Below are 14777 nucleotides of genomic sequence, written 5' to 3'. Positions count from 1 at the left end.
TTCCCACAAATTAAGTATATATATATTAAAGAATAAAAAACATCTACTTTACAGTTAATGCGATTATAATCCATTCTTATGCACATTCATATCTTAGTAACATATTCCCGAAAGTAACGTATTTCCGAACTGCTCGATTACACATCCACCAACCCCATACATATAATGAGAGAACACGAGGAATGATGGACGTTATATATACATTGGAGCTCTGGCCATATACAAATATGGTATACAAGTATTTTACACAATGAATGAAATAATGTTGGGCAAATAATAAACAAATGAACCCCACCATAAAGCTACGACTTTTACAAACCAACTCATGCAAATATTTGCTGTATGACCATCTCTGCATTTCCATTATACTGTGCAAGAAGATGAATGGCATCAGCCCTGGGCAAGGCAAGAAACTCCTGTATCCATGCACAACAATTTCGCATCACAAATATGGAGAACCTAGAACAGGACTATAGAAAACCGCATTTTCTACCAAACATAATTTGTAAGAGCACAGTGAAAATAAAACAAAGCATTCAGGAGATGATAGAAGCTCATCTTTTCAAGTTGAAAATACTTACCATGACCTTAAGTATTGCATTTTCGTCACATGCATCTCTAGATGACGCTTGTGTAGGACTGCTACCATCTTCTGACGTTCTTGCACCAGAAGATTTTGTGACTTGGGAAGAACCATGGCTGCAACTATCTGAATTTGATTTTAATAGCCCAGTGGTAGTGGAAAGCAAAGGCGGATTGACTTCCTTCAACAAATCAATCTTTAAAAGACTTTCAAACCGATCCTTGCACATTTGAAGTTTAAACCATTCACTATGAGAGTGAAGTGTGGCTCTCATCAACTTCATTAGTTGTGGCTCTTCGATTCCAAGTCTCCTACCAAAAGCAACCTGACGAAAATGTAAATTTTTTTTGTCATATTGCTGCATATTTGCAGAGCAGTGTATATTGTTCTCCTTGTAGAGAAAATTATGGATGTTACGATTTATCCCCCTATTAATATTGTAATACCATGATCACATTCTTTTACCTTCTCCCCTTAATGACTATCTTATATTATATTTAGGAAGTACGTAATAGAAATAGGGGCCATATGGATTGTGGTCTACAAATGGGAGCATTTAATAAACAAGAAAAATAAACATGTACGATGTATCTAAAAACTGTTTAAAATCTAAATAATTAGTATTTGGTTGTTGAAAGTCCAAAAATTGCTTTCAACGTACAGCTACAATGCCTAGGCCCAATATTAGTGTGATGCCAACTCATCCATGCGTCCCTTCACCTCAAAGCCTACAAAGATCTTCTCCTTATTCTCCCCTCTTCAACCTTGAGCGTCCGGTTTGAGTTAGAAGAGAAGAAAGGAAAAGGATAGCTCCAGATGGGAAATTGGAAAGGAGATTCTAAAAGCAGTTAGACAGACTATGCTACCTAGATGACCTTGGTATCTTTGCCCAGTCTTTCTTGGGAACCAACCAAATAAAAATGTGAGTGAGGACGATCCAAATATTTATGGTACACTGGACGAAGTTCTGAAACATCCTTGATAGATCTCGTTTAGCTAAATTCCAATTTCCAAGTTTGATGCTTTTTTTCACTTTTGGTTCACAGCCTATAAGAGCCTTTTCTTACTAACCTCTCTTTACCAATGGATACATGCATGCACCTTCTCTCACTTAGGTAATCCTAACCATTTTCATTTTAGTCAACTAATCATTTGAGAGACCAACTTATTTGAATCAAAGAAATACTTCTTGAACCTACAATCGAAATAATTTCAATTTATTTCAGAACTCAAATTCGTAATCAAACAGAGGATAACAAAAAGGAGAGGATAGATCCCCAACAGACCAAGGGGATTTCTAGAAAGCATCCCAATTGGCAAACATATGAACAAAAGGGTAATTACAGTACTCAATTGAAAATTTGAAATAGAACACCAGCTAGAAGCAGACTAACAAGAAAGTCTCTTGGCTGGTTTCTTCCCCTTAGAATGTTCTCTTATTTCTTCTTTCAAACCAGATTCTTTCTAATAGAAATAATTTTGATTAAAATACTGTTCATGGAAACATCCTGACGCTGACTCCAAATGACCCATCGTCAATAAGAGAACATACTACTAGCCTGCTTGTAAGGGTCAGATCCAGAGGTATCAGCAATAGAAATGGTTGAATATTTGTACCTCAAATCGTAATCTATATTGAAGAGTACTTTTTCAGCTAGGATAGATATGCCAGCATATACAATTTTTGGGCCTAACCATATACAAGATAGTGGCCTCCACAATTTTCAGGCCAATGTCTCCCCCCCAAAGTTAAATCATAAATCATAAATTGGGGGTAGGGTGGGTTTCATTATTAGTAAGTTACTCCATACCTGAAGAGAATTAGCAAGAGCATTTATAGGGAAGCCTTTCCCAAGAATATCTTCATTGGGTACGAGCAAAGCCAATAAAGTCTCCTTTAATTGCTTCAACAAGGAAGGATCATTAGTCGCTAATGGGCCTAAGTGAGTGCATGCGACCCTCAAAGCACTGGAATAATCACCAGAACTAACCAGCTTCAAAAATTCAACCTGAAGCCATAGCAACAACAAATAAATTTCAAAGGAATATGCACTCATTCTCATCAGACAGCAGACTCATGTAAACTTCCATGATCCATCAATAGCGACTAGTAAGAATAATGAGTATAAAAAGAAAACTCACGCTTGACCTTGTTACAATCAATTTACCTGCTTAAGTTGGAATAGGAGAATAGGATTTTGTGCAAAAAAGTAGGGATCCACCGCATTAATTTCTTCCACAACCTCTGCAGCCAACCTTTTACTTGCCAGTTCTCTAATGCCCAAGACAATCTCATATTTATCCTCCTTGCCAGTAGACTCTAATGGTAAATGTTTTTCAAGGTTCTGCAAAACACAGTTCAGTCAGATTGTTTCATCAGATGGAATAAAGTATTAGTTATGGACGTACCTGTTGTTCCTTAGATATGGTTGTACCAGACACTGTTGTAGAGCTAAGTTCTTGTTTACCGAACCCACAGTAAGAGATGTCATGAAGTTCACCATCATCGTGTCTTCCTCTCCATCTCTTTCGCTTGCTCCTTTCTACAATTCCACGATTCTTGTTCACTTGTAATGTTCTTGAATTTCCCACATGAATTGAATCGCTAGTGCTGCAATCTTCTCGATTGGAGATCGGCTCCAATGCATATCGTAATTCAATATCAGTACCTTGTGAACTGGCCACATCAGCAACATTTTCAGGAGAACTGTCCACACGGGAATTGCTGACAGAAATTTCACCATCCGAAAGTTTACTGGTTGCATAGTCAACTTCAAAAGAACAATTCCTCGATGAACAATACTCCAGCTCTGCTTGATTAACTTTCGATGAACCAGAGAAATTCTGCATCCCTAATTATCAATAAATGACATACATGTTTAAAAGGCATACAAACTTATTGATTTTAAAAAAACCAAAAAAATAATAATAATAATAATAACAAAAAAAATTAATAATAAAAAATAACAAAAGTTCGAGTTTCACCAGAGAGGGCTCCATGACCAGAATCCACAATTCCTCTGTAGATACAATACTCACGAACAAGCTCATCAAGTACAGAAAGGTCCAATTTCATCCGGCACAACTCATTCTGCGAAATGAATGTGAACACTCATAATCAATGAGACCATCATGTGAAGAATATTTTACTTGGTGAGATGATGGAATTGATGGTCATAATCACAAAAACTTCAAGAGCATGATGTGCATACTAATATTTTCAACTCATTCTGCGAAATGAATGTGAACACTCATAATCAATGAGACCATCATGTGAAGAATATTTTACTTGGTGAGATGATGGAATTGATGGTCATAATCACAAAAACTTCAAGAGCATGATGTGCATACTAATATTTAAGTAATCATAGAAAAGGTAAATTTCAGTACACCAGAATAGATAGAACCATTCTGCATGTTTGAGAAAATCAAGAGATGAGGAGTAAGGATTCTACTGTCGGTAAATTTCAGCAAAATTTTCAAATGAACTAAATTTTCAGAACAAACAACAATCTGCCTCCAAAAATATAACGGAATTACATTTACATACACTAAATTTACTATGGTCTTGCTCTTGCCTTACATTTCTCAATGTTCCCACTCCCATCAAACTTATATTCCAATATGAAGAACAATTTCTATTCACCAATCCATGAAGTTGGTGTCACTTCATCTGTGGCCCATGCTAGTATCAATTATAATCACGACATCCAATAAAGTTCTGGTTCACAATGTCTAATACAAACACAAAACAGTGTAGAGTAGTTTGATCACCTATACCCAAGGATTTGCATAAGATGAATCTAATAACAGTAAAACATAGACCAGAAAGGATAAAATTAAGAATCTCCATAGAGATGCTAACCTGGAATGCATGAAACAAATCACCTTTGGTGAATCTCAAGCTATCAATTGCCCCCTGCCTTGTTAGCTCTACAGCATGTGCAAGAGCTTGAATGTCCACCTACACTCACATTAAGCACAAAAAATAAGACGTGAAGAAAATAAGACTCCTGAAAGCTAGTAACCATACACGTGCAAATAGGGGCCAACTATCACATTGCACCACATGTCACGGGATCAATCCCAAGATGGAATTTTTCACCCTTTTACCCTGTGCGGCTTAAGGAGGTTGTCCTACAAGAACTTGCCTGAAACACCCACAGCACACTCAAAGTCACGATAGCCAAAAGGCATCTAAACCTCACACTCATACTTGATCTCGGCTAGAGAGGAGAAGAAGAGGAACACATGCACTTGGTGGAAATATAACACTTTATTGATAAGTACTACAAAAAACACACTTCACATATCTAATGTCATATGCTTTGAGATTTAAGGGTCTTTTTTTTTTATATAGGAAATAGATGTGTATATTTCGTCAAAAAAAAATATCAGAGAACAACCTAATGGCAGGGGTTGAGATGACCCCAGAAGATCGCTGAATAATACACTTCCAATTGTTAAAAATCATGGAAAGATTGTAGCTACAAAGGAATTTGATGTTAATTTGTACACCACCAAGAGGCTGTATGTTGAACGACCATCCAAAAAGATATAAAAGGAGTACACTCATCTTCAAAAGTTATGCTGTTTTTTTCCTTCCAAATGCACCATAAGAGTGAACAAGTGGCGCATCTCCACAAGATTTAACCTTTGCCACCATAGGCAAAGCTATCAAGGCCTTCAAGCATCAACAGGCAATCCCGAAGGTGTCAAACAAGCAGGTCCACCCCTTACTAGCAAACTCACAATGGAAGAATAAATGGTCAAGAGTTTCTTCATCTTTCAGACACAGCAGCAGATGGAAGGGCAAAGGGAAGCATTCTTAAGTTTCCTTTGGAGCTTATCCTCTGTATTTAAGCTCCTGTATGCTAGGGACCAAAGAAAGAACTTGACCTTTTTGGGGATTTTGAGCGTCCACACCAGATGGAACTACTAACTAGGGGTCTGGCACCACACCACTAGATGGAACTGACGAGATGCTCAATTTTTATAATTAAAATTCTTACTAAAGAAAATGGTCATCTCACCTCATCAAAGGGAGGTGCTTCATATAGACTCTCCTTGGGTGTGGCAGGTGGATCACGTTCATCTAGAAGCAACCTCTCGGTGAGATCTGATATGGGAGATGACACACCTTCACGAAAGCAAAAACCTTTATGTATGCTGCAAGAAAGAGCAAAGAAAAACAAAGGAACTTAAATTCTAGATTCAACACGAACTTCTATCGAGTGCACAATTCATTATGGGAGGGGGCGAGAAGAAAGGAGAAAATTAAGGGAAAAAAACCTTATCAAGTATCTCAAAGTCATTGAGAAGACTGGATCATATGCCTGCATATGAGCTCGTAGGACTGAGGACATTAATCCAGCAATATCAAACCTCCTCCTTTCACACCACTGAAACATGAGAAAATGCACTTTCAGACAAAAATTAAATGCAGTTCCCAGTGGGTTCATAGTCTCTAGATCACAAGAACATATTGCACCTAAAACTAGAAGTATCCAATTTGAAAGAAGTTCTTTCAGAATTATGTAGTTCAGACTCCAAAGGATAAATTTTACAACATATTTAAACACACACACAACAAAAACATAACAGGGAAAGAAACTATGAAGAGGCAAGAATTCACATCTCAAATAAAATAAACAATGTATTTTGAAATAAAATAAATATTCTTTTTTTCCCAAAAAACGATTCTTTACGAATTTCTCTGCCATGTTGGCAAAAGTTCGAAGAACAAAATAACTTAACTTACTCCAAAATTTCCCCAATGCTTGTCAAATTAAGAAACTATTTTGTAAGATAGATTACCTATGTACCTCTTATCCTCATTCTGTTCAAGCAACATGACAACAATATCCAAGACAATCCCATATCCTACCCAACCGGAACCAGGAAATTCATATTTTCTTGGCAAAGAAATGTGTACTGGCCTTATATAATGCCCTGAGGGCCTAAGCCAAAACAGAACCCATTATAAATATGTCGAGTGAAAAATAATGTTCAACGTAAGACTTCCAAATGATAGCTTAGTTAGTGAGCCTTAAAAGTGGTAATATCCCAATAAATTAATGGACCATCTTTTCCTTCTTACAATTCCGTTGTGATGAGAGAGTAAAGAAAAGAGGAAAGTGGTTGCCTTTGTAACTGTTTAAAATATAAGATAGCCAAATACTAAATGTCCATTCCAATTATCAAGAACAGCATACGTTACTGGGTTTCCAGAAGGGTGGCATGTTCAACAACCACTGAACAACATCCAAAATACCAAAGGTAATATTCACCGATGTGATATGAGAGAGAAGAGTATTATCCACCTCGTATGTCACTGGGGATGTTTGATTATCCTTGTCATAAATGAAGGCAAGAAGAACATGCTTGAACTCCTCATACGCCTCCTTCAACATAAACAAAAGAGAAGTTAGCCAAAAGCATAAGCAGAAAAGTTGCAGTATCTGATATAAAAATAGCACAGTGGTTTCTTCCGCAAAGGATTGAAGACAATGGAACAATCTTATGTGGCCATCCGTTGGAAGGAAAACCTGATGTTATCTGGAATAATGCAGTCAAAAGTTATTCTATGGTGCCCGTATCTGAGAGATGGTTGGACCTTTGGGTTCTCAATGGTGCTCTCTCTCTTTTTTCTTGTCACCTTTTTGTAATTACAGCTACTTCTTTATTAAGCCAACTAGAGTAGAGAAAAGACGGGTTATGGCACCTCATCTTGTACTTTCCATAATTCAACGGATATTTACTTTCTTTCAAAAAGACAACAACTCTTCGCTCGATCCAATAAAATAACCCGAGAATATTTTCATAAAAGCATCAATTGAAAGCAAAACATGAATGTGTAGAATGCTTACCGGGTATGCATCAAGAGCACAAGGAGCGAGCGCCGTCCGAAGGCATTGAATGGCCAAATCACGATCCCCTGGAGTCCCTTTCCTCAAAAGCTCAATAAATTTCTGAACACAATTAAACACAGAAATGGAAATGAATCGACTCAAAAGTCCAACAAAACTATTAATTGAAAAAAAAAATAAAAGATGAAAGGATGTTCCGCTGACTAGGATGTTTAGCTACCAAACAAACGGATTCTATTTTCTTGATTTCAAATTCCTAGTGCAGCATGATCAAAAATGGCAATATCCCCCACCAAATTAGCGAAAACAACCAAAAAAAAAAAAAACAAAAGAAAAAAACAGAAGGAAGTTGCACATTCAGCATTAGGCAGGCAGCATCGGCGAAAGAAAGAGAGAGAGAGAGAGAGAGAGAGAGAGAGAGAACAGAATCAGAGTAACCTGCTTCTGCAACCGGAATAGAAGCCTGTGATCGTCGAGAATAAAGGGTGCATGAAGGCGGAGGAGATCGATAGCGGAGTCGATATCACCGGCCTCCAAAGAGCGCCTGATCTGGCGGATGATCAACCTGGAATGGTAGGAGGAAGAAGAAAGCGAGGAAGGAGAAGAAGGTGGGGATGATGAAAGGGAATCCTCAATCAAGTTCTCTGATCTAGCGAAGTCGATGATTAGGGCATCGAGAGCTTCCCAGTTCAAAGGGGTGGAGTCCATTTGGAAGGAAGGAAGATGGTAAGTTTTGTGGATTAGATGATATGAGTTTGGAATTTTGGAAGAGATGGGTTGTCGCTGACGCTAACTTTTGTTTGCCCTCCTCACCCCAAAGGAAAGGCGGCGATGTTGAGATGCAAAGACGAATGTAATTTCAAGGCTATATTTAATGCCACGTGTACTTTACGGGTTTACACTCTTCCACACTCTACTCTCCCCTCATTTTCTCGTTTACGTTTCGCCATTATTTCACTCACTTATCACGAGTTACTGACGAACTATTCCGTCTTCACCGACCCCGATTCATTTTTCTTCTTTTTTTTTTTTTTTTTCTTTCTACCCCCAAAACATATGGCTCATTATTTTTCAAAGCTGTTTTTTTTTAATAAGCAATACTTCAAATTCATATTATTGGATTATTGATATATAGGTTACTCCAATAATGTTATAAATAGATTATTGGATTGACATTTAACATCACATGAAAAAAAAACATTTAAAAAGAATTGCTCTAAAGGTACATTGAATGAACCATGTGTTGAGAATGACTCTAAATTTAATTAAATAGACTTGTTGAATGTAAATTTTATGCTTGTCAAATATCGTAGTGAAGACTGTTAATTGATGTTTATTGTTAGATATTGTATGAAGGGCATTTATTTTGGGAGCATTAGAGAGGGTAGTTATTATATAACATTCAATTTCGGTATTTATTTATTTTTTTCTTTAACAACACGTGGAGTTGGAAAATCAAACATCTAACATCGAGATCAATGGTACTAATTTTTAGACATTATATTAGTCGTTTTATGTTTATTTTGACAAATAGACTAAATTCGTTTCAAGAAAAAAAAACTTTATATCAAAGTTGCAAATTTGTTAGAATAAATCAAATTTAAATGATCATTGTATCTATGGGGTCGTTTGAGCCTCCAACTTCAATTAGGTGGAGGGCACTCATTACTCAATGTTTACAATTAACTATAGTATAACTATTTCAGATATTCCTTTGTATAGTATTTAGCTATTTTCTACCTATTCTTTTTTATCATCATTAATTCATATTAAAATAATTTGTACCTCAAATACTTATAATTGATTAATCAAAATTGTAGTGTCGAATTTGTTGTATTGACGACAAAACAGAAATTTTCAGTAGAGAAATGGAGATTTCAAACTGTACAAAATGAAAAAATTAATTAAATTTTGGATAAACTACAAAAATCATCTTTGAAATATGGTGGTAATTGTAATTACACCTTAAACTTTCAAATTTAATATTTGGACCCTCGAACTTTTTCAAATGTTAAAATTGAGTCGGTATAAGTTTAAAGGTTCAATTTTTATCATCTATGGGTTCAATTTCTAAAGTTATGTAAACTCAAGGGTCAAATTTTAATACTTGTAGAAGTTGAGGGGGTCCAATTTTTAAAATTGAAATTTTGAGGGTGTAATCGTAACTGCTACCATACTTTAAGATAATTTTTTTCAATTTGTCCTTCAAATTTTAAAGAATAATTTGAACATACCAACATGAGTATAATTCAATTGACATGATACTTATACTATCAATTTCGAAATTAGATAATTTATTATCTTTCCTATATATTTTGTAGAGAGAGAGAGAGAGCGTGCTATAAGGATAGGAATACAATTCGAGATTCAATCACATAAAAAATGATAAACTTCCCAGAATGGTTTTATGAAATTATTTCATCTGGATCGGATTAAACTTTAGGCTAAACTTATGTTTAAATTTACAATGTTTGGCTGGTATTTTAATTTAATCTCTATTATTTACAATTTTTTAGGCTTTGGTAATTGTTTAGTTTTTTATTGTTATTTTTAAAAATTAAGCTCTATATATATATATATATATATAATTATTTGTATCATTCTTAAATACAATTAATCATTGTTAGTCAAATTCTAAAATAAAAACAACTTTTTAAAAATGATTTTTTCTAATTCTCAAAAGTCGATTTGGTTTTTTGAACTAGTGCTGAAAAGTAGACACCAAAAGAAGAAATTTGAATGTAAAAATAGTATTCATAAGATTAATTTTCAAAAACAAAAATAAAGGACGAAACGGTTACCATATCTTAATAATGTTCCATGTTTTGACATTTTTTTTTTTAATATTCTCTTTAAATAATGTTGAAGTTGATGGACAATAGACTAATAATACTTTAATTTTGCAAAATACAGAGAACAAAAAAGTGAACTTCTATAATTTCTTCAAATTTCTTAGAAATGGTAAAAATTTTAAGATTTTCCTTCTCATTTGAACTTTTTTTTTGTCTCTTTCGAAATTTTGAATGAATTACAAAAATCACTATTAAGTAGGGTGGAAATTATAATTATACCATTAGAATTTTCAATTTTAAAAATCGAACCCTCGTAATTATATAAATGTTAAAATTGGATCAAATTATATCTTTAAACTTACATAATTATATAAATTATAATATTTATACAAATTTAAGAGTTCAATTTTGATCATTTTTAGGTCAAATTTCTACAATTTATAAGTTTGAGAGTCTAATTTACATTATAAGTTTAAGAGCCCAATTTTTACAATTAAAATTTGAGGGTGTAATTGCAACTATCACCATACTTCAGAGATAGTTTTTTTACTTTACTCTAACATTTTTAAGAAAAAAACTTGGATCCAACTTCAATGAGCGGCTTAATTCTTAATATCATGACCTTGTTTGGTAATCATTTGTTATTTGTTTCTAGTTTTTGAAAAATAAACTTATTTTCTATTATTTTTTACAAAGATTTGGTATGTTTTTTAAACATAATGGTTGAATTTTTAACTAAACTCCAAACACAAAAATAAGTTTTTAAAAACTAAGTTTTTTAGTTTTCAAAATTTGATTTGTTTTTTTAAACCATTAGTAAAAGATAGAAATCAAATTAATAAATTTAGAGGTCATCTATAAACTTAATTTAAAAAAAAAAAACAAAAAACAAAAAAAAAAAACAAAAAAACCAAACTCAACTATGCTCATAAGTAAGGTTATCAGAAGCCGAGGGGAAAATGCAAACAGTATTCCACTTGTTGGTACACAACCATTAACAAAATTGAAAGGAAAAAAAGTAAGTAATGATCAGAATATTAAAAGAAATGTTAATTGCAAACAAGCATTACAGAAATTTGTACACGCACAACCCAGGTGATTTAAAAAACAACCCAAAAAAACACTGGTAGAGGGGGAGAGGCAGAGTAGTGATTAAGATAGTGATGGATCTAGGAAGTCATGGGAAGATGCGAGGAGGTGTTATCGTGGAGGGTCAACTTAGGGATTTTGCCTTGCTGGTTGCCGTTGTTGTTGTCGGTGGCAGTGCAGCGCCCATCAACAACTGATCTCTTCAGGCTCAGAAACTCTTTCCATCTCGGTAGGCCTTTCGGTGGTACAGCAGCGTCGTCGTCGTCGTCGTCGTTGAGGAGAAGCTCATCTCTGAGAGTGGGCAACAATTTTCCTTTGAAGAAGAGCTGGTCGGCGGCGGTCATGGCCGTGTGATTACTGGGATTTGCAGAGAATTCGAAGTCGTCGGAGGGCGCCGAAATATTTGGAGGGATGTTTTGGTCCTGAATATTATTGGCGGTGTTGGTGGGGGAGGGATGGTGAGATGATTCGACGAAGTCGTTGGAAAAGGACAGTCTTGGGCTCATCGGAGGGTACTGTCCCTTCTGATCTGACCTCTTGTACGTGTCCAAGCAAGCCATTCCTCTTGTACTTTCCCCACAGGAAGACCAGAAGGTATAAATTTGCTTGGATTTATAGGTCGCTCAACTGTCCATCCATCTACGTCCACTGTCATGTCAACAATATTTGGGTCTTTCCATCATATAATGAATAAAATAATTTTAAATAAAATAAATAAATCAACTTATTTATAAATATAACAAAATTTTATTATCTATCATTGATAATACACTATAGACATCTATCAATGTCGGTAATAGATATTTATTATTCATAAACATTGACGTTTTGTTTTACTTAAAAATATTTTAGTAGTTTAACAATTATTTGATATTAAAAATATTTTTCTAAAAAAAAATATTTATGTACATTTGAAGTTGCACCTATTTTCATGCATCTCATTAAACTGTTGAATTATAATTTATTGTGTAACGTATTTTTCTTACTTCATTTTTTAATTTTTTTTGTACACGATGAGAGTGAGATGTATAAAGATGATGCATTCAAGTATTATTTTTTCTATTAAAAAAATGTTAATTACTCGAGTGTAAATTCGAACATAACCAAATTGTCATATAAATGTATTAAAAACTACGAGGTAATACTGTCAAATGTATATGTGTGTAATGTAGAATCACTTTGCAAATACCTATGTATGTATGAGCATGTATCACATGCAATTTTTTAATCATTAAAATGATCCTGATAATCAAATTTTAACCTTGAGATCAAATACGAGACGTATCATTACTAAAGTTTAATTAAGTTACAACCTAAACTAAAAATGGACACAATTTGGGAATTTTGCTCAATGCATGCATTTTAGTAAATATTATTTGAATAATCAAAATTGAAAACGTCACTGAAGATAAACAAATTCATAGATGTGAGGAAAATAAAATATTGAAATGAAGATAAGAGAGGTGGTTGGATGTATGGTTGAAAAACTTAAATTGTTGCTAATGGCGTAAAGCATTTGAAGCAATCTTTGACTGGCAGGTCGAAAATGGGAATAATGAGCTGGCCATGCCAATAGACCATGTGGAAGCTAAAGTTTATTTACCTTTTAATACAAAACTAAGTACAAATCACATTTAAATAAACTACACACAACCCCCTACTTGTCTTCCTTTTAGACCAAACAAAGCAACAGCACAGCAGCAGCATGCAGCTCACTACAATAAAGTACACATATACTTCTATAGTAGCGTTAATTATTTGTTGCCTTTATTTAATTAAGATTTTCCAAAATAAAGCATGTAGGCAGAGAAGAGATTAGATATTTCAAGCATTTAAATTTAAATTACCGTGTTTAGCATGTGAGATAGATTTTAAAGATCTTATTACCAAAAAAAAATTGTGTTAAACGACATGATTGTCGGTTGTCACTCACATGAACTGAAGAGAGACATGTGAGGGAGTAGATTGGATTAGATTCTACTAAAATCAGGTCAACAAATAATAACTGGTCTACACGAAGTACATCACATAATCTAGTCAAAAATAATTTTGCCTCTTTTTATTATGTTTATTTTATTTAAGTTGTGGGATGATCTCTTTTCCTACCTTTAAAGAAATGAAGATGACAATGACCTTTTCTCCATAATTTGTTTAGTTATTGGAGACACAAATTGAGTGAACATACAACTTATCACATCATCCATTAGCATTGTAAAACTCCATGGAAAAACGTATTATTTCATCAACCTATTTTTAACTTATTTAACTTCTTACTAGATGATTAAAATTAATTTTGAAGTTTTCTTCCATTAGAGTAGAAAAGACATCACACAAACCATAATAAAAGAAAAATACTTGGATGTATCATATGTTACATCTATTTTGATATATCCCACCCAATTATCTAATTATAGTTTGTCATGTGGTAAACTTTTCTTATTTTTTTTAAACATTATTTAAAATTTTTTATTATATATTTTTTTTATATGTGATTAGAATTAGGAGCACAAATGTGAATGCATCATTTCAAGATGCAATGTGCCTAACTCATAACAAAATTTGAACTCAAGCGATATCTTAACTAAAGGTGACAACTTGAGTTAATTTTTACCTCTCCTCACTTTACATTGGTACCAATATACTGAGTTTTTTTACTTAACTTTTCTTAAAAAATATCGTGTATTGATTTTTCCCCCTTTTAGTTCATCTCAAAGGTAGAACTTTCAACATGACCGTTTTGTCAAAAGAATATATTTAAACTAGTCAAATTACACTCCGATTCGCATCATGTTACTATGAACTAACTACATCAAAATTATTCGATAATCATTTGTTTTTTTATTTTTATTTAGGAAAATTAAACCTATAAACACTCTTTTCACTTTTAAATTTTTTATTTTGTTATCTACTTTTTATCAATATTTTAAAAAACTCAAGTCCTAAAAACTTTAATTTAAAAAAAAAAAAAAAGTAGTTTTTGAAATTTGGAATTTGGATAAGAATTCAACTTCTTTACTTTACTTAATAAAGATATAAGATATTGTAAAAAATTTAGGGGAAGAACTTAGACTCCATTTGATAATCATTTAGTTTTTTGTTTTTGTTTTTGAAAATTAAGTCTCTAGATACTACTTTAACCTCCAAATTTCTTCCTTTGTTATCTACTTTTCATCAATGGTTTAAAAAACCAAGCTAAATTTTGAGAACTAAAAAAAGTAGCTTTCAAAAAGTTATTTTTGTTTTTGAAATTTGGTTAAAAATTCAACCATTATACTTAAAAATATGTAAATCATGGTAAGAAAGGTAGATTAAATAGACTTAATTTTTTTTAAAAAAAATGGTTACTAAAAGAGGTCTTGATTTTCAAAATCCAAAAATAAAAAAACAAATAATTACCGATCAGGCTTAAATTTTTATATCAAGAAAGAAAATGACCTAAAATCA

General features: G+C 33.4%; 2 protein-coding genes across 2 annotated transcripts; both read right to left on the bottom strand.

Annotated features, from left to right (window-relative positions):
* On the bottom strand, window positions 1-8322 carry LOC120073801. The gene is made up of 12 exons (XM_039026649.1): window positions 7891-8322; window positions 7453-7554; window positions 6907-6987; window positions 5876-5985; window positions 5617-5752; window positions 4449-4547; window positions 3569-3674; window positions 2993-3435; window positions 2752-2928; window positions 2395-2592; window positions 582-908; window positions 1-416 (listed from the first exon to the last, which is right to left on the bottom strand). The coding sequence occupies exons 1-12, from the start codon at window positions 8158-8160 to the stop codon at window positions 324-326; spliced, it is 2142 nt and encodes a 713-aa protein (XP_038882577.1). The 5' UTR covers window positions 8161-8322; the 3' UTR covers window positions 1-323.
* Window positions 8323-11413: 3091 nt separating this feature from the next.
* Window positions 11414-11893, bottom strand: LOC120073563. Its single transcript, XM_039026391.1, has one exon. The coding sequence runs from the start codon at window positions 11891-11893 to the stop codon at window positions 11414-11416; it is 480 nt and encodes a 159-aa protein (XP_038882319.1).
* Window positions 11894-14777: the final 2884 nt, after the last annotated feature.

This window comes from Benincasa hispida, chromosome 3 (assembly GCF_009727055.1).
Source record: "Benincasa hispida cultivar B227 chromosome 3, ASM972705v1, whole genome shotgun sequence".
In the NCBI taxonomy this organism is placed as follows: Eukaryota; Viridiplantae; Streptophyta; class Magnoliopsida; order Cucurbitales; family Cucurbitaceae; genus Benincasa; species Benincasa hispida.
This window is presented reverse-complemented; position numbering and strand designations above follow the sequence as displayed.